Raw genomic sequence first — 26,342 nt, 5'->3', positions numbered from 1 at the left:
CTGATTGGTGCGTTAACTCGTAGGGCTTCAGCCACGACCCGGGTGCTCGTGAATTCATCCGCTGCAAGCCATGCAACCCAGGGGAAAGTGTCTACCTCAAAGACTTTCCTTAAAAGATAAGCGATCATCTCCTGTTCAGGTACGCTGGCAGAGGACTCAGGCTGAACCGCGCATGGTCTGGGACTAAGACTAAACTAAGACTAAGTACGGAGGCTAGTCTATACCCACAAGCTAGGCTAACAGCAACACTAATACTAAGTCTCAATTTTAGACTAGGTCAATGCAATACGATCATCCGTGCACGGATCTCGAAGATTCAGCCAACCGAGCAGTCAAAACGCGACAGTGCGTTTCGACAGTCAGCCCCGGCAATTCAAAGGCCCAAGCGGCTCTAGACTCCCAAAGTCATTGGCAGATAATTTTTGTCTTCAAAGTTGATGAAAGCAACCATCGAATCTTGAGCTTATTTCGAGCCGCGGAACTACGGGTCAAGTGGGTGGTGGGTTGGGTTCCAAGAAGCCCAAATAGGATACTGCATACTAAGTACACTAATTACTCATGAAGCCCACTTCGTACAGAATAGTGGAGTATCTAATGAGTAATGAAATGGATGCTGTGTTTGTCCCTCATCACCAAGACCCGCATGATGGTGAGAATAACGAATTGCATCCTCGAACGATTCTATTTTTCTTCTGATTTCATTTTTTTTTCCTGTCATGGTTAAAGGATTCAAAATGACAAATATCTACATAATAACCCGTTCATTGGCATATTTCTTCTTCCTATCGACCGGCACTAGGCACATGAATATGTACATGTACAGGGGAAAAAACCGAACTATGCCCGAAAAACTAACGGCGTTGAGTTGAACATGAGCGATAAAGAAAGAACAGGGGAACTGAGCATCGAGCTTACCCATTAGGATCAATTCCCTTTTTCCCGGATCGACACTGAACTTCCAGTAGGTGGGGAAGCTGCACATCGCGAATTCGAATTGTCGAGTCGATGCGAATTATAATAATATTACTGGGATCGGAAATAAAGTGCATCATGGTACTACATTCATTCTCCCCAGCATATCTGCTTTCTCGTTGTTTTTCCTATCTATCCACTCGTCCGCTTGGGATTAAGCGACTATTTAGAACCGGACTGTCTTTGTGCAACAACGGAAAATATACCCATGGCCTATTATTTGCTTTTCCCCCATGCGCTCGTCATAGCAAGAACGAGTGTTCTAGGCCATAAATAGCTGGATGCAAAGGAACAAAGGGACATATTGAAATTGAATATCAGGAATTCTTCCAAGTGCACATAAAGGAACATTGAAACGAAGAATAAAAGTAGATACTTAATAGACTTTCGGGAGTTCCTCAGTTCCCCCAAGTAGTACAAACTGATAGATTCAAGTTGATCATGAATAACCCATCCAGCCTCACCTTGGCAAGAGGTCAAAACGGTACCCGGATCCAAATCCTTCCATCTTCTATCCGCACCGATCCATGCCAGAAAAAAAGGTTGGTCTTCTGATCCCACCCGCATTGACCCTCCAATCCGTGTATGCTTCCACCTCAATTTTCCCACACTTACGAAAGTGGCGTAAAGAAGCCCCTTGCGTATGGGTCGAAGAACGGAAAGCAAAAAGCAAAAAAAAAAATTAAGAAAAAAAATATTTCGCGATCGCATTTCGTATGTACAGTAGGTACCACAGCTGAATGCACCTAGCGGAACCCTGGTGCCTTGGAACTGGGACCGGAAGACCCTTCCTTGTCCCCCACAGGCATCTAAAGGGAATGCCAAAAGTACGAGTTTAAATGCACCTAAGGATCATGTGTTACCCTCCCGAGCTTCGTGCAGAACACTGGATCCGGGTACAGGGTACATGACCGGGTAATCGGTGCTGGGGATGATCGTCCGTTCTGTTCTTAGACTAGACTGGGCGCAACTGAGGGATATTATCACAGTAGTTCACTGTTTTGTTGTTCGGGTGTGGGGGCCTCGATGCTAAGCCTACAGTAGTGTGTTTTCGGGGGTTCCGTTTTAGCAGCTTTGTCCAGTTTATCCGATTTTTTTGGAATATATTTGCGGTGAAGGTGCAGTGTTGTGGCGTGTACAGACAGCTAGGGGTTGTACGTGGGGTTTGGGATCGGGATTGGGCCGGGATTTGATGAGGTTGATTATGATGCGGAATGGGCGTTCCGTGATTCGTGATGCATTTAGGAGATGGTATCCGTGCTGTAGGAAGGCGAAAGATCTTTGGTGATCACTTTCTTTTCTTCAGGGATCTTGTCGGTCCCCGAGATCAGCACGGCTTGTTAGTGGTTTCTTAGTAACATCACGATGCTAAAGTTAGCACTACATACTCCGTAAATAGCATCCAATTTCGAGCTCAGATAACTTAATTCAATCTACTACTAATTTGGATATCTTAACTCCGGCAAAGATCATAAAGTACTTCTTTCTCAAAATACATGCAAAAGTAGATCCTAGTCCCAAATTGGTACTTGAACTACACGTTCAAGATAACACCGCTCGAGTAAGGAACTTTGAGCTCCACCACCCCCTTCGAGTCCACAGATACACTCTCTCCAATAGTAACATTACCCAATCGAACGGGTTCACCACCCTTCAATTCGTAATTATATGACCAGCCATCCCAAGAGATACCCGTAATTGCATCACTCCCGTTAGCCATCAGTCGCTGCACCGATAACGTTTTCTCCTTAGTCCCGGGCAAAAGGAACGAATATTTCGCCACAGGACGAGTCTCCTCAGTCTCTGCCCCTGTGTAATTATACTCCACCATATTTACCACGGCAATCCGGCTTAAGTTTCCGTCCACATACGCAGCGTACGCGGCATCTGTCTCCTCGGCCATTGGAAGGTTCACGACCTGTACATCTGCGTTTCTGTTGCTGTCATCCCCACCGAGCATTGCAGCGACCATAACATTTCCGTAGTAGGGGGCTTTGGTGCCGACGGTGGTTTTGTTTGTTTGGATAGGCTGCCAGGATGCATATCTGTAATCTGTTCCTTGGTGCATGTGGGTTCGGCGGATATTCTGCGATGCGCAGTACAGATTGAAGTCGACGCCCCAGAGCGCGGCGCCGAAGGAGTTCGATAACCCGGGTTTGCCTTGGTGGTAGAGTGAATTGGTTTCTCCTAGGATGTAGGGGATATTCTTGGTGAGGCCTTTTTCGTTGAGGACACTTGATAGATTCACATGTTGCTGGACACTGGCGACAGTAGATGTATGGTTCATCAGTGTCTTGGCAAGAGTAACACCCGGCTGATCAGCACCACCGATATAGCTTTAATAAGAGATTGTCAGAACATTGAAGATGAAAGAAGGGGGACACGTCAAAGTCAGACTCACTTATGCATCGAATTCAGTTCGATATCATGATGCTCGTCAAGTCCATCTTCCCAAGTCGTCACCGCGTCCAGATCGTTAGAGATTCCAGCAAATGAAGGAGCGATGAACTTGATTCCCTCATCCTTCGCCAATTCAGGGCACGCTTTGGCAATTTGACGCTTAACAAGTTGAGACTTAGACAACCATTCAGTCACATAATCACTTTCTGTCCAGTTATCTGGCCGTTTGTCACCAGTGAACAAATCTGGCTCGTTTCCCATCTCCCAATAGGCCAGCTTCCCATTTGCAAGAGCCTTGCATGCGAGAGGAGCAGTACCAAGTAGCGTATTCATGGCCTTGGTACCGTTTTGGCCCATGTCAAATCCGAAACTGAATTTGGTGTCTGGCCATGTTGCATATGATTCAAAGAATGAAGGGCCAATGGAAATGATTGATGGGTAATCCTCCGATACACTTGGGACGACGGTGCCGTTGATTCCAGTTTTCAAGTGGGGGTCATATAATGCAAAGTCCCTATTATCGTGTTAGTAGGGCATTGGGATTTTTATTCTGCATTGTGTCACTTACTGTGTATTTCCGCCAACTCGAATGTAAGGCTTAACACCTTGGAGGTTGGCAAGGTTGTCTAAGAGCTGATTTGAGAACGTATTTGGTTGAGATGAGTTGCCTGTGAGAAAGATTGGTTACTTCATGGTCTAAGAGGTCCTGGCGACACAGTATACTAACCTGCAAAATCTGGGAAGGAGGAGAACTCAATCGAAAATGATACAAACGGGCGCAAAACTGCGGCAGCTGCGTCCTTCGGCACAATTTCACTGACAGAAACAGCTGAGCTAGAGCTGTCTCTAGTAGTGACCGTTGGGCCAGCGGCCACTAAGGTAGGCCCGAGAAGCAAAGAAAGAAGCATGGCGGATGAGCAGTTCTAATAAAACTACAATCGCTCAGTATTTCTTGGTTTTGTTCTTGCTATTCTGTCTCTACATACTGAAAACTCGTGTATATTGACCCTATTTATGTTATTGGAGTTGCCGACGTCGCGTGAAGTAGGTAATTGAACGTCAAAGTGGCACGGATCATCAAAAGCCGCCCATGACGGGAGTTTGCCTGCACAACGTAGTTTTGAGTGACGCGGTCAATTCCAGTCAAATCATCGGCAGATTTTTTAGATTACTTACATCTCCCAATAATGCGGGGGTTACATCCTCGGCTGTGGGGTGACGATCGTTGCTGTACTTTATCAAATATCGGCTATTGTCGAAGACGTCAATAACCTAATTAACTGAAATCAACAAAAGTGAAATCAGGCTAGCTCCTTTTCTCTACGGAGTAAGCATGGGTCTATTTAGTAGGGGATCTACATTATGCATTCATTATGTCTTCATAAGAAGTGCCGATATACACTTTGATACTTATTGAAATGCATTGAGCCAGCAGTCTTGAAGTATTCCAGAGTTATTTCATTAGTATATCCATAATGTATACATACTTCCTTATTGATTCTAGATGTCATTTGATCTGTCTTTATCCCGCATTTTGTTGCTTCATCATGAACTGTCACACAGAACAAAGATCAATAATTTAACCTTGAAAGTCATGAAATATTTACTTCTCAGATAGCTGGAAAATACTTATCGACTTTCCAAAAATGGAGCTATCAGAAACGTACACCCGATAACCATTCAGTCACATAATCACTTTCCGTCCAGTTGTCTGGCCTTTGGGGTCAATAATCTGCTCTGTCGCTTTTACCTCAGTAAGTTGGCCTCATATAACAGACATACAAACAAACACTAACTCTGAGCAGTCTTTGCGATCATTAATTGGTGCTTTTCTCCCATAGTATTCCTTCTTTACCCCGAAACAACAAGACGTACACTAAAACTAGATCTTTATTCGAAATTCCCCCTGGGTTGTCTGTGGGAAACAATACTTTAACGCAGCTGGAACGTCCTCAAGACTTTCGTTCAGGCGGAAAGAGAGCGAATTGACAGCGCAGGGACTGGACGAAAATACCTCAACTTAGGGAGTAATTACTACACACCATGAGCATTTATAACACGATACTATTGTACCAGTCTGTATCATTCATAGGCAGGTCCGAGGGGGCTAATGCGACACGCGGTCATAGATTGGAATGGTCATCATGTTAAGAAAAGAAAGCAGAAGCGTCGCTTGTTAACCGCGCATAAAAACATGGTATCTATTAACAGCAGCGACAATCGCCCATAAGCAGGTAAACACCCTAATCGGCTATCCACATAATCATAGCAAGCCGGCGCTGTTAAGAATAATCTACACAGAACAAAGAAAGATAAAAATAACCAGACCATCGTAAATCCGTCTCAAATCTCTGGTAAGAGATTAAGTATATTTGCGGAGCTAAATGGGCACCAGATTAGTTTATGATCATCTTGTAGGTAGGACGTGTAGGTAGGAAGGTGAACTCACATCAAGAGTAAGAGATTTACTACTGTTTTCGACTTGATCTCTGTAGATTCCAACTAATGCTTCACTGTTCTGGAACAGTCCTGTCTTCAAACTGATAACGATGAATTGCATGCCAGGGGCCGCGTGATCATGTATGTAGTTCGCAATGCGGGCAACATTGGTGTTGTCGAGAGCCGCGTCAACCTCGTCCAGCACGAAGAATGGGGACGGTTGATATGAGTGGATGGCAAATAGGAGAGCAAGCGCTGCCATAGTCTTCTCACCACCGGACAAATGCTCCATGTCGCGGAAACGTTTGAGCGGGGGCATGGCATGATATTTGATACCATCGAGGTATGGCTCGTCCGAATCCTCGATGTCAAGGTATCTGCAGGAAGAATGTTAGGACTAACCACCGTTAATGGAGATACTATCAGAACTTACGCCTGTCCACCCAGTGGGTAGTTGGTACTTCGTGTCAATTCTCGGTAGATCGGGCCAATTTGCTCTGAAATATGCGTGAAAGCCTTGTTGAATAGATCTGAGCGCTTCTTCATGATACCCTCAAAGCCATCCTTTGCCCTCCTTGCTTGCTTTCGTGCATCTTCAAAGTCTTGTTCGGTACTGCGAAGCTTGTTTTCAACACTCTCAAGGCGCTCCAAGGCCTTCGTATTAGGTGCCATTTTCTCGAGCTCTGCAGAAATAAGGCGAATCTTTTCTGACAATTCTTCTTCAAGCTTATCGTCGGACTCCTAAGGATAAAGTTAGTATTTCTAGTTTGCGGGAATTCCATACATATGCATACCTCTTTCAGTGTCTCTCCAAGTGAGTCAAAGTCAACCTCGATGCCGTAATCTTGAACAACAGGGGTATCATCAAGCTCCTCGGCCTCGTCCACATCCATAGCATCTGGATCAGCACCCTGTACCAAATCGTCGATGGGGAGTTTGTCGAGCGACTTAGAGGAATTGGTCAACGGAATGTCGATATCTTCCAGTTTGCAGCGTCGGAGAAGAGTGTAACGGCTAGAAGAGTTCCGCTGTATCTCAGCTTCAAGAGCAGTGACGTTCTTCAGTTCCACCTCAACGTGCTTGCTGCGTTTCTGGAGCTCCCTACGCTGCTCAGCCAGGTTTTCTGCAGACTGTCCATAGATCTCCTTCTGTTTTTCAAGATTCTCGCGCAGAAGCTCGAGTTCGGCAGCAAGCTCGTCTAACTTGTTTCGGATTTCATCCTGTTGACCCTTCAGCTCTTCAATCAGAGCCATGTCACGCTCGTATTGCGCCTCAAGACCGCTGACACGGTCGACCGATGATTGAATTCGCTGCTTTTCAAAGCTTAACTGGTTCTCGATACGGCTCTTCTGGGTTGTGAACTCAAGCTTCTTCTGTGCAGCTTCCTCTTGTAAAGATCCTTGCTGTGCCTCGTATTCACGAATGTCCTCGTATCCAAGTCGTTTGCAGAATTGACGATAGATCTCATCTTCAACTTCGCTGACTGATGATTGGGAGGTCTCGATGGTCTCATCCAGCTCGTCGAGGTTTTCCTTTCGTTCAGTGTATTTAGGTCGCAGGTCTTCCAATTGACGCTTGACAAAGTCCAGTTCGCTATGCTTGCTCTTAAGGTTTCTTTCAAGCGCTTTCAACTCTTCCTTGAAATATTTCAGGCGCTGCTCAAGACCAACAAGCTCACCCTGCAATGTCTCTTCTTCCGAGCCACGGCGATGGCTCTTCGGAAGGTTCGCAAGGCCATTCATGAGCTTCTCCTTAAGTTTGTAGAGATTCTCGACTTCAGAATCGTCCCATCGCTTGGAGGCGTTTTGCTGGGGACCTTTACCACCAGTCATAAGACCACCCTTGTGAATCACAGTACCATCAAGGGTAACAGCCTTCGCATCAACGTTTCGCTCATAGCAAAGATGTTTGGCAGTAGCTAAATCATCACACACAATGGAATTCCCGCAGGCATAGCTAATAGCACGCGATACTGACTCATCATAATCAACAGTCTCGATAGCAGGGCGCATATTTCGGTGCATACCCTTGAGGTGTGAATTGAAGGCCTTCACCTGGATAGTTTCCAAGGGGATGAAGGTTGCTTGGCCAGCGCGCTGGTCACGAAGATGCTGAATACACTCCTTGGCAGTCTTCTCATTATCCACAACAATAGCGTCAAAATGGCGACCCAGGACGGTGCTGACCGCTTCAGCATACTTCCGCTGCTTGGGGCGGCACAAATCGCTCACGCGGCCCTTGACACCAGGAAAGATTCGCTTGAGAGTTGAGATAAGTTCTTTAGCACGAATTTCGCGCTCATTCTGCTTCTTGCCATCATCGGCTTCAAGCAGCTTTCTAAGAACAACCTGAAGCTTCTCTTCGAGTTCTGTCCTCATCTGCGAAACTTTCAAGCGCTCTGACTGCAAACTGTTCAGCTCCTTCTTCTTTCGATCAATATCCTTAGATGTGACCTTGATCGAATCATTTAATGTAGTATTGCGTTCATTCATGTTCTGGGCTTCAGACTCATGGTTGTTAAGCTGCCATTCAGTGTTTTCAAATTTGCCCTTAAGGCTGTTTACAGCTTCAGCCTCTGTCTTCCTCTGCCTTCGCAGATTATCCAGGTTCAACTGATCTGCAGAAGAGCGCTTGCTAACTTCTTCTCTTAATTTGTGGTACTCTTGCTGGTCAGCCTCGCTGAGTTGCGTGCCTTGCTTGCTCATAGTCTTCTGCCACTCGGCCTCCCATTGCGATTGAGCCTTCTCAACAAGCTTCAGATCTTTCTCGAGCTTTTTGGCGCCATTCGTATAAGCCTCACGCTCTTTTCCAATTTCATCGATTTTGGATGCATAGCGTTCAACCTTCTTTTCGGTGATTTCCACTTTCTCGTTGACGGGAACCAATGAGTTATTCAATTCTTCAATATCCTTCTCTTTCTTGGTGATGTTCTTTTCGGCCTTGCCAACGTCCCTACCGACACGAGCATGGTCTTTCTTGGCGTCCTCGACATTTTGCTCATATTTCTCAACACCACGACGGTATTCCTTGAGCTCATCCTGATGTTTTTGAATGTCGGCGCTAGACTCATCAATAAGGCGCTGGAAGTGGAAAAGCTTCCACAAAATGTGAGTGATGACAGCCTGATCGCGCTCCTCGGCCTTCTTTGCATAGTTCTCAGCTTCACGCTTCTGCTCCTGGTACTGCTTAACTTCGGAGTTGATACCTCGTCGACGATTGAGCTGAACAGTTTGCTGCTCGGCAGCTTCCTCCGCCTCTGCTTTCAACTTCTCGTAGTCGGCCTTGTATTCCAATGAGCCAGAGATTTGTTCGATCAGACGGGTGAGGTCTCTCGGTGACTGAGATGCAATAGCCTCGACGTCTCCTTGGAAGACAAGAAAGTTGCGCGCACGAATCAGAATATTCTCCTCCTCCAGAGCTTCATTGTATTGTTGAGCAGTCACGATCTTGTTGTTGATTCGATACTCGCTAACGCCCTGGCTGGTGATGGAACGACGCCATTGCTGTTCCTCGCCTGCGTCATCTTCGTAGACAGCCATGACCCAGGCGCTCTTTGGGTCATGCAGTTCATTGGCATCCTGAGACGCATCCACATTGTCGGCGTCGTTATCTTCTTCGCCGTTCTCTCCATTGGCGGGGGGCTCCCCATCAACTTTCGACGTTCGCAGGACTCGGCCACGGTAAACAAGATCTTTGAGGTTTGTCGATCGAAGGTGGGATGATTTAATTCCTAATACGAACGAGATCGCATCCATCCTAGTGCAGGTTAGTATTGACATCTATAAGATTGGTATAAGGCGTGGGTTCTCTTACGAGTTTGACTTGCCAGACCCATTGGGGCCAATGATTGAAGTGAAGTAGGCATCTCCAAAAAGGAGCGTGTGGTGTCCCTTGTAGGACTTGAAATCTACGAGCGAGGTTAACAGATCTGCGCAGCACGGTATGGTACGGGGCAGTACATACTGAAAAGTTCGAGGCGAATGAGTTTGCCCATGGTGCAAAGCAGCCGCTTCCTGGGGAAGCCACACGCTCAGATACTGAGACTGAACGCGTTGTGGTTTAATGGCCAAGCTGAATGATTGACTGGTGACAAAAGATTGGGAGGGGCGCGATATGGGGAATCGCGCGTCAACCCCGACGCGCCAGGTAGCCGGGTCAATCACGTGGCCCATCACTAAACTTACGATAAATTGTGAACTTGAGATGTAAGATTTTTGGACTAAATAGATAATATAAAAGTAGAATTTTCTGGAATTGGTCTTCTAAGCATAGTTGGGCTGATCAGGGCGTGTGTTAGATCATATCTGCGCAATGTCCAGGTGAGCATCAAGCTGTATGTCTATAAAGTTGAAGTATATATTCCGCTGGGTATGTGTGGAAATTTAGAAATGAAAAAGGCATTTATCTCACCTGCGAATTACTCCAATTCAAAGAAAAACATATTAAAATGACCAGGCCAGTGTTCCATTCATATATATCAGTAAATCTACCTATTTAAGCATGTTTCGCTTGTTTAGTCGTGCCTCTGAAGCATGAATTTAAGCCTATGACTGAAAATGTTCCTTGCGGCCCCAGCGCAGTTGACTGAAAACATTAACCTTGGAAGCCTCGAATAAATCAGTTCCAATTATCAATTGAACCATTTTCAAGCAAATGAACGCAGGAATTGATGCTCCTAGAGCTGAGTATAAATCCTAGTATTGAAGAAAACAAAGTATGCTCATTGGTTTTACAGTGTGTATATATACAGTATAGAAACATTTGAAAGTCCCAGAAATAATCCTGGCAGACCATCGGAGGAAAAGTACAGTATTTTAAGACGAGCTACCCTCATTGCCCAAAGCACGCACATTCTTCACAGGATTCCCAAGGGCCAAAAAGTCCTCAGAGAGAGACCCATTAGAATCCACACGAACAACCCTAAGCTTGGGAGTCTTAATACCCAACAAAATAGTGTCTTCTTGAGTAAAAACCTGTCGCATACACATAAACAATCTCCAAATACCCTGGCTCATAGCTCTAGCCGGCGCCATCATAGAAAACGGCTGCGGCGACGATGCTTCATCCACAGAACCAAGCTTCAACCGATCACTCTCGAATCGCGCCCTCGATTGCTCCGAAACAACCAATCGGCGATGGATATATATATCAGACGGCAAAGCCTCAAACTGCATGGGCTTCATAAAGGGAACTGCATGTCGGACATTCAACCGGATCTTAGTCTGATTACTGCTGGACTTGATAGCCGTAATGGTATTGACTAGGTTTCCTGTTCGAGCCAGAATAACTGTTCCCATAGCACTCATCATGACACAGATACCGCCAAACATGGCCTTTTGCCAGACAGGACGATCGAATTTGGAATCGCCAAGCACATCGTACCCGTTGAAGGCGGCGTATGCGAAACAGAATGCTGATAGACCGTATGCGCTTATGATGAATGCGCGATGAGAACGTGATTGGTAGAGGACGACGTCGCCTTCCTTCGCGACCTTGAGCGCTAATCTACCAATTGATCCGGCTGGGATTCTTGGTTGCGCGGCGGAGGACTTCGGAGGAGTCCGAGGAGAGGGCTTCGCTGGACCCCGGGCTGTACGCGGGGCGCTCGTAACGAAAGTGCGCCATGAGGAGGCCGGAATAGTCTGATAGGTATTTCGCGCTGAGGGTCCGGCGCAAGACTGCCAAAGTGTCCGGAAAGAATGTGTTCTGGTGGCCATTATGTAGATGTTGGTTTTGGTTCGGTTTCGGTTTCTGTTGATAGCAGGGTCAGTCCACATTTATCTCTAAGACTGTAACACCATTATGTTCGCAGAAGCTAGTAATACGAATAGAACCAGACTCCAAACCAAACATATAACCACAAAAAGCACAAGTCAAAGCAATTGAAAATAATGCACTCAAGGAAAGAACTCACCCTATTCACCAACCGTACCTAGCTAACACAGTAGCGTTGTTCTCCTCGGAAAACCACCAAAGCGAAAACAGCTATAGCGGCAGAAAAATGTTCCCGACCCGGGAGCCGGTGAAGGGTCCCAACGCCCTCAACATCGAAGCACCGTCAACTTTCAATCTCACAACCTCCAAACAAATCAATTAAACTATTTATCACCGGATCTAGCGCGGCTCGACGCGGTGGTGGGCTCTTGGTTGATCGTGTCCATCTCTGCCGACATTCCAGCTACTCCGGCCACTTGCGATATACTCCAACTACGTCTCCGCTACGTAAACTAGCGTGAATATCTCACGAGCTTCACCCGAGAATTCATACCAACAGGTTGCATAATTAAAATGGCTGCCCGAATTCCAATTACCCAGGTGCCGGCGATGTTCGCCCGTCGTCAGCCTCGCGTTATTCACCTCTGCAAGCGTGAGTTGTTCCGCCGGAAGTAAAGCGCAGCGATCAAGCTTCATGTCTTCGGAATTGAATCGCCGCGCTTCTGAAGGCTCCGCAACCAGAAATGAAAGACTGGCTAACATTGTTATTTTACAGGCATGCAATCTTCTTCCGCCCCTCAAACTCAGAACCCCGCCTACCCTCTCTACCCCTCCGTTGCCCAGCTGCTTCACACGACCAACATCTCCGAATCGGAAGTCTCCAAGATCCCTGCCTCAGGACCCAAGGGCCGTCTCCTGAAAGGCGATGTCCTAGCCTACCTAGGCAAAATCGCAACCGAGTACCCAGCAACTCAAGCCGCACAGCTCGCGAGGCTAACAACCTTGGACCTAAGCAACATCAAGATCGCCGCCCCAGCACCAGCCGCACCAGTCGAGGCACCCGCCCCCATCAATGAAGAAATCCTCGCTAAGCCAATCCCCACAACCTCAGTGGCAATTTCAATCTCCCTGGCCGCTGTTCTTTCTGCTCAGCGGAAACTGCAAAAGAACATGGGTGTTACGGTTCCCGTATCTAAGTTCTTGGCTGTGGCTACTGATCTTGCGAATGATGCTTTGCCGCGGTCGAAGAACGAGAAGGCTTCCGTTGATGAACTCTTTGACGAGATTCTCGGCGGGGAGCCGGTGACGTTCTCTCGAGGAGATTATATTCCTGAGTTGAATGCCTTTGAGGAGGCGGCTCAGGCTTCGGTTTCTTCTCGTCGTGAGGCGGTTGAGGACATTATTGATGTCCTGAGCGCGAAGCCTGGTAAGAAGGTTGCGAGTGCTGGTGTTGCTTTTGAGGATTTTGAGGAGGATGTTGGTGGTGCGTCGAATGTGTTCAGTTTGACTGTTCCTGTTGATGAGAAGGTGCGCGCGAAGGCGTTCCTGGAGCGCATTAAGACCCTTTTGCAGGTTGAGCCTGCACGCTTGGTGCTCTAAACTTTTGCGTTTTTCTATTTTGATAAATTCTCCCCTCGTGGACCCTTTTCCTATATGTTTCCCGTGTTAAAGGGTTTTGTATCTAGTGTAGCATAGATAATTTGATACCGCCTTGGTCGGCGCTTTTCATTTGCATACTGTGTTGATTCCCATACATTCCTACCTGGCTCAAGTCATACTCAATCTATATTTATGTATTTAATATTGGAAGACGATGAGAATGTTATGTTTCAGATTCAGTTCTAGATACCCTTGGTTTCATCCTAGCATGGTGCAATCGCCGCGCCGGACCGATTGTATGAGAAGATTAGATCAAACCGCAAGTAAGAAAGCGCAAATAATGAAGTAGGTGAAGAAGGGGAACAGAGAAGGGTCATATCATCATCAATGTGCACGCAAGTTGCAAAGAAAAAAAGACCATCCACGCCGACGCAAAGCCGAATATCGGCGACCCAGTTGAAACACCATGAGCGCCACGCTTGGACTCGAGGAAAGAGGAAGGTGCGCCAGATAGAAGAAGCATAAAAGTAAAAGAGGAAAAAAAGGACGAAAAAAGAAGAAGAAAAAAAACAGTCAGCTTCATACTGAGAAGGAAAATAGGGGAAAGGAATAGAAAGATGGGCAGTGCCTGGGTATCTTCCTATATCCACTGATGTAGAAACCGAAAATCTGGGTTGAAAATGAGGATGAAATGTCGTGGATGCCGATGCATAAGTTTTAAGACAACTTGAAATTCCCTGACACCATGCAATGATAATTTCGACCCCCAAGGATCAACACCTAAGACCAAGAACTCCGTGTGGTATGCAGATGAAAAATGCAGGGCAAAAGCGAGATGAAGAACAAGGACAGGTAAGAGTAGTCGACAGATTTAGCGAATGGTGCCCCATTCTGACAATTTGCTGCCTTCTCGTCGTGACTCTCTTGTAGCTCGTTTGTCGAAGATCTTCCAGAATCGGAGCGTCTCATCACCGGCACCCGTCACAACCGTTTGACCATCGGGACTCATTGCGAGGTACAATACACGGAACGTGTGGCCTGTAAGTGAGACAATCTGCTCCATACGAGGATACTTCCAGATGACAATCTGATTCTGGCTGTATCCGTGGGTACTAATAATCTCATCTGAAGTTTTGGACCATGAAAGGTTGCAGACCTGACTTCCAGTGTCCACTTCTTTGATCATCGATCCAGTTGATGTATTCCAGAACTTGATTGTACGATCTGCGGTACCCCCACCTGATGCAAGCAGATGATGTTGGTGAGGCGACCATGCAATGGCTTTCACAGCGGCACAATGATCCGAAAAGCGATACAAGGGAGTCTCATTCAGCTTGTCCCAAACCATCAACTTGTTGTCGTTGCCACCAGATGCTAACTGTCCATCCTCAGTGTTCCATTTCAAACCGCAGACCTCCTGCTTGTGGCCAGATAACTTCCGGATGTATTGATCCGGAGAACGGACATCACGATGGTAAATGAGGCGATCGCGAGATCCTGAGGTGAGAATGTGGTCATTCCATGCTAGAGCACCAACACGATTCGTATGGCCGATCATTGTGCGTAACCGGCGACAGTGTTCGGCATCCCAGATCTGTACTAATCCCTTGCCTGTTCCGATGGCAAGATGAGTACCTCTTTGTATCCAATTGACACTGGTTACTGTATCATCCTTGAGCTCACAAAGCTTGGTGACTCGTCCAGATTGAGAGTTCCACATGTAGACTGAATTGGCTAAACCCACGCCCAAAACATTACTGCTGCCCCAATCCACAAGGTTGAGGTAGAAGTCATCCTGGAGATCTGGAGCATCAAGGACCTTGTAAGGCACCTTGTTCACGTATCGGGGTTGCTTGCGTGGAGTTTCAAGGATTCGCGCACTATCGTATCGAATAGGTGACAAACTGTAAAGTTCAGAACGGACATCGAGATTCGGACCATGGGCACTTCGGGGAGTTTTCGAAGGTGTCGGATGATTAGATCCGGGCCGACTTGGGCCATAATTGAAAAGGTTCTTGTGTGGGGTTGAAGGGGTGATACTGGCGGGCGGAAGGTTGGCGGAAAGAAGGGAAGGTGGTGTATGTGATCTTGTTTTGTCGTTGATGCCACTCAATCCAATTAAAGGGTCGGATATTGTTGAAAGGAGATCGGGCTGAGGAACTGTATTCCCAAACAGCTCGCTTCGCAACACACGCGAGAATGTTCGATTTGCCTCCTCAGCTACACAGGGCAGGTCAGTAAAAATGTTCCTTATGCGATCACTTGACTGGGGTACGAACTCTTCTGGAAATGAAGCTCTGAGTGAGGGGCTCGTCTCTTTGTCTTTGATGGTGTGGACGGACATCCATCCTCATGAAGCAAACTATACGTTGCTTGAAGATCTTGTCCATCACGATTTGGAATGAAACTAGGAGACAAATCAGTTTCAGGTTCTCTGTCCATTTCAAATATAGGAAATATAGGCTTTATCACCATCACGGATCGCATTTCCGTGAGGGCCAAGTGGGCCTTTGAACTTACCGATCGCCATAGACCCGTTGTCTCTTTCGACACGGACTTGTTCCTGGTGTGATTTCCCTCTGTCGTCCAGCACCCTCGAAATCCTTTAGCGCCTTGGTCAGCGCGACCGAATCTACCGGCTCCGACCCCTCCAATTCACGAGGCTGATTGCCCGTATTATCCGGATATAAGATTGTTCTCTTGCTCGGCATACTCGGTGGTGTTTTGGATCCGGGGGGCGAAACAAAATTCGCAGCTTGTGACCGAGTGGTTGCTTTTCCTGTTGCTGATCGCCCGCTCTTCACACCTGCGTCGGTGTCCTGAGGTCGGTCCCCCATGTTGGCGGCTGATCCTCAGGGCCCAGATGCAGATTGCACTGTATATGATGAAAAATAATGGTTGGCATGCGATAAGATTGCGATAATGGTGAATCGTGGGTGAGAGGGTGTTATTTGAGGTGCGATTGTGCTTTGTTGATTTGGGGATACAGTGGTTTCAAAGACTCCGATCCAGATCTTGTCGAACAAGTCGGGAATAAGACAAAGTCAGTTTCAGTCTTTGACAACCACCCAGGTCGCCACAAATTTAGAATGAAAGGGCATTCAAGACAAAGGGAGAATTCGAATAAAGGAACTAAGAGGAAGCCAGAGATGATTCTCCCGTATCCAAGGGCGACTTGAGTTCATCCCTCTCTGGGTCACGCGTCGGGTACGCTATACCGGATTGGGACGGGGCAATCATGTTGTTTCTGAATTCAAGACATGAACAACTTCCCTACTAGCTATGCTCAATATTAATGATCCACTATGATCGTCGGCTCTTCTCTTCCGTTATAGATCTACTCTATTTAATTCCATCCCGTCATTTCCAAGATTAACAATTTCAGTTCGGTCGGGAATCCATCCTGACAGACTAGGAGGGAGGGGCGGGGATGTACCTGAACTCCCCCATGTGCTTTTTGTGATGATAGTTCCCCTCCCTCTTGTTTTGCTGCACAGTCTACGCGTGTCACAGATGGTTCATTGGAATATGTCATAGGCTGAGAGTGGGGATCTGAGGGAAACAGACGCGAACCCAAGGCTGAAACCTATGCCAGCTGCGCGCGTTCACGCGCTCTGGACGCGCACAGAGAGAGCTTGGACCATACCGTGATGGATACGCATATCTTTGTTCCTTTCTCTACCAATCAATTCAGCCTAGCTCGGAGAATTATGCGTATTTGTTGCCTCTGATCAACTCGAAACTAGCAAGTGTAACTTCCCCCTCATTAGTCCCTGTTATCCGTATCTATGCGCGAACTGTCACCGCCAACGGGAAAACCTTGCCCGCACTTGACACATCCCCACAACATCGACTCTACTATGCGCTCTTCTGTTCTCTCTATCTTGGGTCGTAGTCTTCATCCTCGTTCAATTTCAACCATGGCTCAAGCCTCTAAAGTCCCTGCCCAGGAATTCCTGGATTACGTGAACGCTTCCCCTACTCGTATGCTACATTTCTAATTCTGATGATGGAATGATCAAAGGAAACTGACAGGGTCTAGCCTTTCATGCCGTCCAATCTTCGAAGGACCTTCTTGCCAAGGCTGGATTCCAGGAAATCAAGGTACTTACGATTCCCCACAACCCCAATCGATGTATGAAAAGCTTGTTTGGAATAGACCCAAGCTCACCCCGTGTGTAGGAAAAAGAATCTTGGGCCTCCACCTGCAAGCCTGGTGGTCGCTATTATTTGACTCGCAACACCACTACCCTGATCGCTTTCGCGATTGGTCAAAAATGGAAGGTAAGCATCTATATCTGAAGAATATAACAGAACACAGACCACTAGAGATACAGTGGCTGACGGGATTCACTGCAGCCGGGTAACTCCATCGCCATGATTGGTGCCCACACCGACTCTCCGGTCTTGCGGGTGAAGCCTGTCAGCAAGAAACAGGGTGAAGGTTTTATCCAGGTCGGTGTTGAGGCTTACGGTGGTGGCATTTGGCACACCTGTATGTATACCTTTTTTACTTGGACAAGAAAATCACCAACTAACAAGTACAGGGTTCGATCGTGATCTCGGTGTCGCCGGCCGCGTGATGACTCGTGCTAGCGATGGGTCTATTGTCCAAAAGCTGGTCAAGGTTGACCGTCCCAGTACGTTTTATTATTACAACTCAAAGATTTGAAATCAACTGACCTTTCGCAGTTCTCCGTATTCCCACTCTGGCTATCCACTTGGACCGCCAGGAGAACTTCTCCTTCAACAAGGAGACTCAGCTGTTCCCCATTGCTGGTCTGATTGCCGACCAACTCAACCAGACTAACGAGGCTCCCGAGGATGAATACGCTCCTTTGAAATCCGTTACTCAGCGCCACCACTCCAACTTCGTTGAGCTTATCGCTGCCGAGGCTAAGGTCAAGCCCGAGGATATCTTGGACTTTGAACTTATCCTCTTCGACACCCAGAAGTCCTGCCTTGGTGGACTGAGCGAGGAGTTCATCTTCTCCCCTCGTCTGGACAACTTGAACAGCTCTTACTGTGCCACTGCTGCTCTCACCGAGTCAGCCCCCACAGAGCAGTCCCTTCAGAATGAGGAAGCCATCCGTCTCATCGCCTTGTTCGACCACGAAGAGATTGGTAGCCGCACAGCCCAGGGTGCCGACTCAAACATCCTCCCTTCCATCATTCGCCGCTTGTCCGTGCTTCCATCATCCGCCTCCTCATCTGAGGACGTCTCTACAGCCTACGAGCAGACCCTCTCCACCTCCTTCCTGGTCTCTGCCGATATGGCTCACTCCGTCAACCCTAACTACTCTGCCAAGTACGAGCCTGACCACAAACCATTCATGAACAAGGGATGTGTGATCAAGATTAACGCCAATGCCCGTTACGCCACCAACTCCCCCGGTATCGTCCTCCTCCAGGAGATTGCCCGCAAGAAGGGCGAGCAGGAAAGCCGCCCCGTCCCTCTGCAGCTATTCGTCGTCCGTAACGACTCAAGCTGCGGCAGCACCATTGGCCCCATGCTGTCCGCTGCTCTGGGTACCCGTACCTTGGATCTGGGTAACCCCCAGCTGAGCATGCACAGTATTCGTGAGACCGGCGGTACTTATGATGTTGACCACGCCATCCGTCTCTTTACTGGGTTCTTCGAGCACTACTCCGAACTCGCTCCCAAGATCTTTGTGGACTAAGCAGCTTATCCACGTATATGTATTCAGCATAAAGACCTATAAGAGCATCCACATAGATAATAAAGAGATGCATTTAAAATAGAGCTTATTCTCTCTGATAAATTAACCGAGTTTATGTAAACTAATCGTACTTATGTCGAAGTAACCCCGTAACCCCGTAACCCGCACGTGGTCGGCCCGAGATAGATCCGCGCCTCCTTTACAATGACGGAACTCCACACTTCTCTTATCAACGACAGCCCTGGACACCCGATTGCAGAACACCGTCCATGCCCCATGACCCTCTATGAGCGACGTCGATGCTTTCCGCGATGCAGAGCACATCGCCGATGTATCCGGTCTATCCTTCAACGACGATGAGGACAGCGATGCGTCTATCGGCGCGGGCCCGCTCAGCGCCCAGGATCGCACCCGCGTAAGGAAAGCCCAGTCTACAGCGAAGATAGCTTCCATCGACCGATTACTTCGCGATCTCGATATTCTGATATACTGTGAACTATCTGCATTATATTATATGGAGTAAGTTTCTTATTGTGGTTGCCTCGCTTCTTCTTATCCCATCCGGCGAATGCGCCGTCAGCAATCAGCAATAGCCTAGCTAGACACAACCACCACAAGCTTGCATAGCAATCGGTTAACACGTGGTAATCATCTAGCTGCTCTGTTATGCTATTCGCCCTACGCGCCATAGTAGAATTGATATTCTTCACGCCGAAAGCGCCCCCCTTCGATCCAACACGCAATCAACCCTTCGTGTCCGCCATCATTGCCAGTAACCTATTCTGCATGTTCGTCCATGCATTCATTATTCAGCCCGAGGGAACAGAAGCCACGCGCGGCTATTTACATGGTGGTTTATTTATCGATTTCATCGGACAACTACCCGTCTCTACCTTTCGACTTCTAGCATTCGACATCTTAATCTTCCTCGTCGATTTCATAATGCTAGGACTAATCATCGAGCGTGTAAAAACTGCCGCGATAATCTCTCCTCCAACCCCTCCAACTACAACTCCAAGCACAAACGCAAATACCGATTCAACGAATACAGATCCAAATCCAAATACAAATACCAATGGAGAAACGACTCAAACGGACACAAACACGAACACAAATAACGAGGGACAAGACCACGACGCAGAAGAACGAGGCATAGTCCGCGGAACAGAAGAGCCCGAGACATCAAACTCACCAACCTCCACAACACCACCCGTCATATCAATAGACGACGACGACATAAATGATGAACGAGTTTCTCTCCTCGCCGACCCCGGCGACAGCACATCCGGCAGAGACAATCACCCCCTCGACTCTTTTGCATCAGGACTTGCTGTTATCATGGACATGGGGATTTTCAGCACTATACGCGATCAATGGGCGTACTCTACTACACCGCAACGACCGACGGGGTACTCGCCCTCGCCGGAGACAGCTACGTTTCTGCGACAGCGTTTCGGGTTACAGGTTGGGGCGAATGGGCGTTTTGTACGGGTCAATCAATAGGATTGGATGTACTTTAGTTGCATGTGATGACATCGTCATGCTAGCTCGGTGCTGGTTACCGAACTGGATGAATACATTAGATACATAAGACTATACATGATCCGATCTGGTCTACAGGTACATGTAATGTGAAAGTAGTAGTATGGGTGAAATCATGATATCTGCGGATATGATCCCTAATACAAAACCGGGTATCAACCATCAACAACTGCAAACAGCTCTCTGGTAGCTCAACTCTAGATCTACATTCATAGGGACCCAAATCAAGTCAAACCGACTCAAACCTTAGAATCCGCATCCTTCGTCCTCCTCGTAAGAATCTCATCAATAATCCCCATCTCCTTCGCCTCATCAGCCCCCATAAAATAATCCCTCTCCATCAACTTCTCAATATCATCCAAACTCATCTTCTTCGGCCCATTCAAATGATCCATATAAATCTTATTAAGCTGGCTCCGGATCCGAAGAATCTCCTTCGCATGAATCGCAATATCAGTTGCTTGTCCATGATATCCACCCGAAGGCTGATGGATCATGATAGATGAGTGTGGGAGGGAGAAGCGTTTTCCAGGTGCACCGGCTGCAAGGAGGAGAGAGCCCATTGATGCTGCTTGGCCGATGCAGATTGTGCTTACGGGGGCGGAGATATAGGTCATTGTGTCGTAGATTGCTAGGCCTGTTGAATGTATAGTTAGTTGGATTGAACCTATAGCTTATAGCTTCCAAGTGTTTGCTGGGGGTTGAAGGATGGGTGTAATGTGAGCAAATAAGTACATACCAGCTGTGACGGAGCCGCCGGGGGAATTGATGTAGAGGTGGATTGGTTTTTTGGGGTTGTCGGCTTCGAGGAAGAGGAGTTGGGCGACGATTGAGGAAGACATCATTTGGTCTACTTCACCGTTTAGGCAGACGATGCGTTCTTTGAGGAGTTTGGAGAATATGTCGTCTATTTTAAACAGTTAGTAAGCGGATTGGTTTGGATTGATTTGATTTGGCTCGAGTTTAGATTGGAGTTGGAGAATGGGGGTTTCGATGCAATGGCGACGTACAAGTGTGCCAACCTCCAGCCTAAGAGTATGTTAGAACCGATTCAGATCATAATAGTTTAGAATGAAACATACCACAGTCTCGGTTATGAACGGCATTGGACTTGCTCCGCGCGGGGGAGTGAAGTGCATGTCAGGCTGGGTAGTTGAGAATACCCGGGCGCCATTATTGTACGAGACAGTCGGTAAAACAGAGCGAAATGTCAAGCGACCAAACCGCTGGGTGAGAGGTGCTCCGCGCATCATCATATTGTCGATAGTAGAAATGTGAATGCTGAAGTGAAGCAAGCTTGAAAGCTATGAGGTGATGCGGAAGAATGGAGCTGGCAGATAGAGTCAGACGCTAAGATAAGATATAAGATGGCTGGAGCTGGCTCTAACTCCGCAAATCCCGAGTTCTGATTGGTGCAGTGTCCCATTACGGGGAAACATTAATCTGAACGACAAAATCAACTTCTCCCTTTCAAACAATCAATTACCATCATGCAATGCGCCAATCACCAAATCCCATATGGGACATGGCGCCTGCGTGTATTCCAACAGGTCCTGAATCCATCCCAAGCCATACAACCGACCCGCCGCAGCTTTTCCAGCTCAACCTACAAAAACCAGAACGAAGACAAAACCACAAGCTCCCCATCACAACAACTCCCACAATCACCCTTCGTCACACATCCCCGCCGACAAACAGGCCGAAAAACCGACATAAAACTCGATCCGAAACTTGAAGGTCCAGAACCCCTTTCCAAAAACCCCTGGGCCCAAGCTCTAGCCTCGCCAATCCGATCATGCGCGCTCACAAGCGCACGAATACCACGCTCTCTAATGGGAGAATGGGGACTAGTCCGAAAACCAAATACCGAAGAACTCTTCATACTACCGGTAAATTACCTGAAAGACTTTTTGAAAAAAGCACCCTCAACGAGCGAAGCTCAGGCTCCGACTCCAAACGCAGCGCCACATCCTGTATCGGGATCAGTCATGAAAACAAAATCCAACCGCAACCTTGTATACCATATGACGAATCTTATTTCATCTCTACGAGCTTTGGTAGAACCACTGGGTACGCAGCGCGGCAGACGACCACCTGTTTTTCGACTCGTGCCTTTCCGATGGAAACATCCGCAGGGACCTGTGACGAAGCGCGAAGAAGGGCATATGAACTGGTTAGATGATATGCCGCAGTATGTGCTCCGACGTATGAGACGTGATCTGAGTACTCGGCTTGTGAGCGCTTGTCAAAAATCGAATGTGCTTGGTGCTGCTAATGGTGTTTGGAGTGTTATTGGGCTGGAAGAGTATTCACACTCTGGTCTTTTGGAGGGACTGGGGAGGCTAGCGCCAATTGATGGCATGGAATGCGGTGCTGTTATTCTTCTTGGCTTGTCACAAAATGGAATCAATCAGGGGAAGGATGCGAAGTTTCCGGACTCGGTCGACTTGCCTCAGATTGAAAGAGGTGTACCGGTATTTGATTTATCGGTGCTTTTATCGGAGTCGGAATTGGTGGAGCTAAGAGAGACGGTCCCGCACTTTCAGGAGACAGCGCTGTTTTTCAGACCTAATAATAAGGCTGTTATGGATTTGATGATGTCTTTGTGGAAATTGAAACGGTATAGCACAGAAGATAGGGAGATGGAGCGTTTGATGAAGATAAAGCGCTAAGAATCTAAGCTAAGAATCTATATTGGAACAATGCAAATAACTCTTTATCAGACATTATACCCCACGCTTTCAAAAATCAATGTGCATTATGTTAAAATCTCTCAAAATTATTGGGAAAACGCATAAATGGGGGAATGTCGCATCGAGACAACATGCAAGTAATATCATAAAAAAGAAAAGGAATTTATACCTGCTCTGCTTTGATAAATCTTTTAAAAGATGAATGGAGAAGTAAAAGAGCTCAATCTGCGCCAGACTCGACCGAGCAATAACTGCAGCGCATATTTTTACAACTGACGCATTCGCTGTACAGGATTCCATTGAATGGCCCAAACAAACATGCACAACAGTACCAAACTTGAATAAGCTGACTCTGGGAGCTTCTACTTCGACCACCATATGGCTTTTGGCGCGGAGGCTGATAAGGAACTTCCTTAAAGGGAACATTCACCGGAGGCTCCAATGAAAAGAAAATATTATGGATGGATCGCTATATATTACATGATGATTAAACTAGAACATAAACTGGTTATCAAAGATAAATCTTATAATTAGATAAAGGGAATTGAAATATCTTAGTAACTTTAGTAAAAGAAATCAAACGAGATTATTATTTCTCATTGCAGGATTGCGTATTTTGAACGCAAGCCGATATAATCTATCGATTATCGAGACGATATTGTTCGAGAGTACCTGCCCGAGAGGCTCCACTTGACATGAAGCTAGATCATCCTCTGAATCATCTTCGTCGGATGAAGTAGGGTCGTATGCCTAATTTTGAAGACCTGAAGTGTTATCTATATTTTTGTGTCCTTTTATCTCTTCTTTGAGCAAAGCTTCAACTTGATAAATTGAAATATGTTAGGTAGAGCAAAGGGAAGTTTGATTGGAGGAATACTAACATCGTTGAAGTATCTTGTTGAGATCACGGAGAAGCCCTAGAGCATAATTGAATAGCAGAGGAGAATTCCTGAAGCGATAGTCAAGGGAGCTGTGACCACGATGATACAGGCCGAGGTTCTGTCCCCAAAGCTGGAATCGTTGTTGCTCATTTTGGATCGCGGTTGTGGATGACTCTGTGGGACCTACGATGGCACTGAATGTATGGTTTATACCCCTACCTAGTTCCTCCAAAGTCATATTTATGGAGCTTTCCTGACCTTAGTACACTGAGCTGAGCTTGAAGCATGAAATTAAAGAACCACGAGGAGAGCATCTTGTCAGAAGTGGGATGCATCAGCCTAAACCGCAAAAGGGAGCTGCGGGGAGAAATCATCTGCGGGGCTGAACATTCAACCAACGCTGATATCGTTATTATTCGAGACACTCCGAAATTTGATGAGTTATCATGAGCGGCTTCGATGTTGTAGGTGTTGAACTAGGTGCAATACCTCTGATCATATCGGCTCTTAAGAAATACAAAAATACTAGCCGTCGACTGAGATACGCGAGACAAAAGGAGGAGCTCGTCAATGAGCTAACTCGCAGCCTTAACGAGCAGCATTGTTTCGTCAAAGGAGATCTGTATTTGATATTAAAAGGGGCTTTTCTCGAAGATGACAAGATTGATAGGTTTCTCAACCAGCCAGACTCTTCATTGAATGAGCTTTTCAACAACCAGGCGCTTGTACAAGAAGTCGAAGAATGCCTAGGAGACTGGTATACACCCTATATCACCGCACTGGGTCGGTGCACAACTATGCTGATGGCCATCGCGAAGAGTCTCACTGGATTATATTCGGACAGTCAGGTACGTATGACTTGAACCGTTGACTAGGGCCTACTACACATTTGGGCCTTCCTATCTTCAAAATGTTGATTATGGTATATCTTTCCAAATATAATTGAGATCAGTCAACTGACATATTCATTATTTTACCTACTTCCAATAGGCAGGGCTTTCAACACTTATCAAAGCGAATCCTCCAAAAAACGGGTTATACGAATTTGGAAGACGGATCAATTCAGTCTGGCAAAAGATGACCTGGAGTTTCAAATCAATGAACTGAATACTGAGACAATTCACTTCGGACGAATACGTCGCCATATAGACTCGCATAATGAGGTGGCCCTTCCGTCGGTATCCAGAACTGTCACAGAGATTACGAATGCTTTCGATAAAGTCTCCCAACACGCAAATCACCTGCACGCTGCAATATGTATGGGATATGCGGGGAACTGTCATGCTGAGCACGAAGGTCATATTTTTCTTCAACACAGGTCGGAGTTGACTAAAAGAAATATTTTGACCAAAAATGACGGTTTGGCCTTTACACTCGTTTTCGGCCCGGCATTGCCAGCATCATAACTCGCAACAGAGATTAAAATCATAGAAGAAAAAGCTACGTTGTGTATGAACAGGTAAGCTTATATATACAATACAACTTAGCTATTTTAGAAGGAGAATACTTACACTTCCATAAATCTAAAGCAATTATGAGAATCATTCATCTGAACTGATGTCTCGGAAAGAATCCCCACCGTGATTTCTACAGCTGCCGAGGCCAGGAAGAAGAAAGACAAAGCAGGAGTTGCCTTTCAGCTTCCGGAAAATCTCACAATGAATGAAACCGAGCCAAAAAGAGTGTCGAATCTTTGCCAGGAGGGACTACGCTCGAGCCGGCAATTATGTCTCTCTAGGGGATATCTATGCTACCCTTCCACATCAATGGTCAGCCATACGCCTGGACCTACATCAGATCTATCCAGCTTATCCTCAATTGGTAGAATTCTCAAGACGCAGAAAACGCCCTTGATGCAAAGATCGTCACTAGCCTTAACTGTAGTATCATCTGTGATGCAATTCGAGCTACCCAATGGCCGGCCCAACCATTAACGAGCGAGAAGCTTTTTGTTGCACCGGAAAGCTCAAAACTACAGATATTAAAGGCATTCTTTACTCAAAAATTTGGCACCAATATCATCGACTCTACATGTTGTCCCGTCAGGCGAACTATGTTAGAGCTTGGGATACTTTTGTTGGAACTTTGGCAAGGGCAAACTATAGAATCTTTCGCTACGGAGGCTCAGATTCCACTCTATGACAGCTTAGGGTCTCGATATGATGTGGTATCCAAATGGGCTGATCTAAGTACTGATCATCTTATGCCCGATTATTAGGACGTTGTAAAGAGATGCGTGGAATGCAACTTTGCCACGAGTCCCGGGGGCGCGGCAGGCTATGATTGGAATGATGATGTATTGCGCAAATCGATATGTGGCTATGTTCTAAAGCCGCTCATAGATGGATGTCGACTATAGAATGCGAAATCATATTTATATTTCAAAAAGGGATCTTCTTATCTGGAGTTTGAGACGCTGC

At 46.8% G+C, this 26,342-nt stretch overlaps 10 protein-coding genes across 10 annotated transcripts; 5 read left to right on the top strand and 5 right to left on the bottom strand.

The window, feature by feature from the left end:
- Nucleotides 1–2,506: 2,506 nt before the first annotated feature.
- N7478_002217 (glycosyl hydrolase family 79 C-terminal domain-containing protein) lies at nucleotides 2,507–4,280 on the bottom strand (the record flags this gene model as incomplete). Its single annotated transcript, XM_056918431.1, has 4 exons — nucleotides 2,507–3,308; nucleotides 3,374–3,886; nucleotides 3,941–4,040; nucleotides 4,100–4,280. The coding sequence occupies 4 exons, from the start codon at nucleotides 4,278–4,280 to the stop codon at nucleotides 2,507–2,509; spliced, it is 1,596 nt and encodes a 531-aa protein (XP_056784042.1).
- Nucleotides 4,281–5,734: 1,454 nt separating this feature from the next.
- On the bottom strand, nucleotides 5,735–9,805 carry N7478_002216 (cohesin subunit SMC1; the record flags this gene model as incomplete). The annotated part of the gene is made up of 6 exons (XM_056918430.1): nucleotides 5,735–5,752; nucleotides 5,822–6,188; nucleotides 6,245–6,552; nucleotides 6,606–9,567; nucleotides 9,625–9,718; nucleotides 9,775–9,805. The coding sequence occupies 6 exons, from the start codon at nucleotides 9,803–9,805 to the stop codon at nucleotides 5,735–5,737; spliced, it is 3,780 nt and encodes a 1,259-aa protein (XP_056784041.1).
- Nucleotides 9,806–10,625: 820 nt separating this feature from the next.
- Nucleotides 10,626–11,528, bottom strand: N7478_002215 (uncharacterized protein; the record flags this gene model as incomplete). The annotated part of the gene is made up of 1 exon (XM_056918429.1): nucleotides 10,626–11,528. One exon carries the CDS (start codon nucleotides 11,526–11,528, stop codon nucleotides 10,626–10,628), a length of 903 nt encoding a protein of 300 aa, XP_056784040.1.
- A 571-nt stretch (nucleotides 11,529–12,099) lies between these two features.
- pdx1 (uncharacterized protein) lies at nucleotides 12,100–13,125 on the top strand (the record flags this gene model as incomplete). The annotated part of the gene is made up of 2 exons (XM_056918428.1): nucleotides 12,100–12,178; nucleotides 12,302–13,125. 2 exons carry the CDS (start codon nucleotides 12,100–12,102, stop codon nucleotides 13,123–13,125), a joined length of 903 nt encoding a protein of 300 aa, XP_056784039.1.
- Nucleotides 13,126–13,996: 871 nt separating this feature from the next.
- N7478_002213 (WD40 repeat domain-containing protein) lies at nucleotides 13,997–15,962 on the bottom strand (the record flags this gene model as incomplete). The annotated part of the gene is made up of 3 exons (XM_056918427.1): nucleotides 13,997–15,345; nucleotides 15,405–15,532; nucleotides 15,646–15,962. 3 exons carry the CDS (start codon nucleotides 15,960–15,962, stop codon nucleotides 13,997–13,999), a joined length of 1,794 nt encoding a protein of 597 aa, XP_056784038.1.
- Nucleotides 15,963–17,045: 1,083 nt separating this feature from the next.
- N7478_002212 (M18 family aminopeptidase) lies at nucleotides 17,046–18,806 on the top strand (the record flags this gene model as incomplete). The annotated part of the gene is made up of 6 exons (XM_056918426.1): nucleotides 17,046–17,109; nucleotides 17,168–17,229; nucleotides 17,308–17,409; nucleotides 17,485–17,620; nucleotides 17,673–17,765; nucleotides 17,818–18,806. 6 exons carry the CDS (start codon nucleotides 17,046–17,048, stop codon nucleotides 18,804–18,806), a joined length of 1,446 nt encoding a protein of 481 aa, XP_056784037.1.
- A 286-nt stretch (nucleotides 18,807–19,092) lies between these two features.
- Nucleotides 19,093–20,309, top strand: N7478_002211 (DSC4 family protein; the record flags this gene model as incomplete). Its single annotated transcript, XM_056918425.1, has 2 exons — nucleotides 19,093–19,325; nucleotides 19,463–20,309. 2 exons carry the CDS (start codon nucleotides 19,093–19,095, stop codon nucleotides 20,307–20,309), a joined length of 1,080 nt encoding a protein of 359 aa, XP_056784036.1.
- A 278-nt stretch (nucleotides 20,310–20,587) lies between these two features.
- Nucleotides 20,588–21,604, bottom strand: N7478_002210 (ATP-dependent Clp protease proteolytic subunit; the record flags this gene model as incomplete). Its single annotated transcript, XM_056918424.1, has 4 exons — nucleotides 20,588–20,985; nucleotides 21,088–21,255; nucleotides 21,359–21,377; nucleotides 21,431–21,604. 4 exons carry the CDS (start codon nucleotides 21,602–21,604, stop codon nucleotides 20,588–20,590), a joined length of 759 nt encoding a protein of 252 aa, XP_056784035.1.
- A 234-nt stretch (nucleotides 21,605–21,838) lies between these two features.
- N7478_002209 (uncharacterized protein) lies at nucleotides 21,839–23,020 on the top strand (the record flags this gene model as incomplete). The annotated part of the gene is made up of 1 exon (XM_056918423.1): nucleotides 21,839–23,020. The coding sequence occupies one exon, from the start codon at nucleotides 21,839–21,841 to the stop codon at nucleotides 23,018–23,020; it is 1,182 nt and encodes a 393-aa protein (XP_056784034.1).
- Nucleotides 23,021–24,368: 1,348 nt separating this feature from the next.
- Nucleotides 24,369–25,029, top strand: N7478_002208 (uncharacterized protein; the record flags this gene model as incomplete). Its single annotated transcript, XM_056918422.1, has 2 exons — nucleotides 24,369–24,770; nucleotides 24,913–25,029. 2 exons carry the CDS (start codon nucleotides 24,369–24,371, stop codon nucleotides 25,027–25,029), a joined length of 519 nt encoding a protein of 172 aa, XP_056784033.1.
- Nucleotides 25,030–26,342: the final 1,313 nt, after the last annotated feature.

The sequence above is a fragment of the Penicillium angulare genome (genome assembly GCF_028827245.1).
Source record: "Penicillium angulare strain IBT 27051 chromosome Unknown utg000002l_segment0_segment0, whole genome shotgun sequence".
NCBI lineage: Eukaryota > Fungi > Ascomycota > Eurotiomycetes > Eurotiales > Aspergillaceae > Penicillium > Penicillium angulare.
Note: the sequence above shows the minus strand (reverse complement) of the source record. Positions and strands in the feature narration are given on the sequence as shown.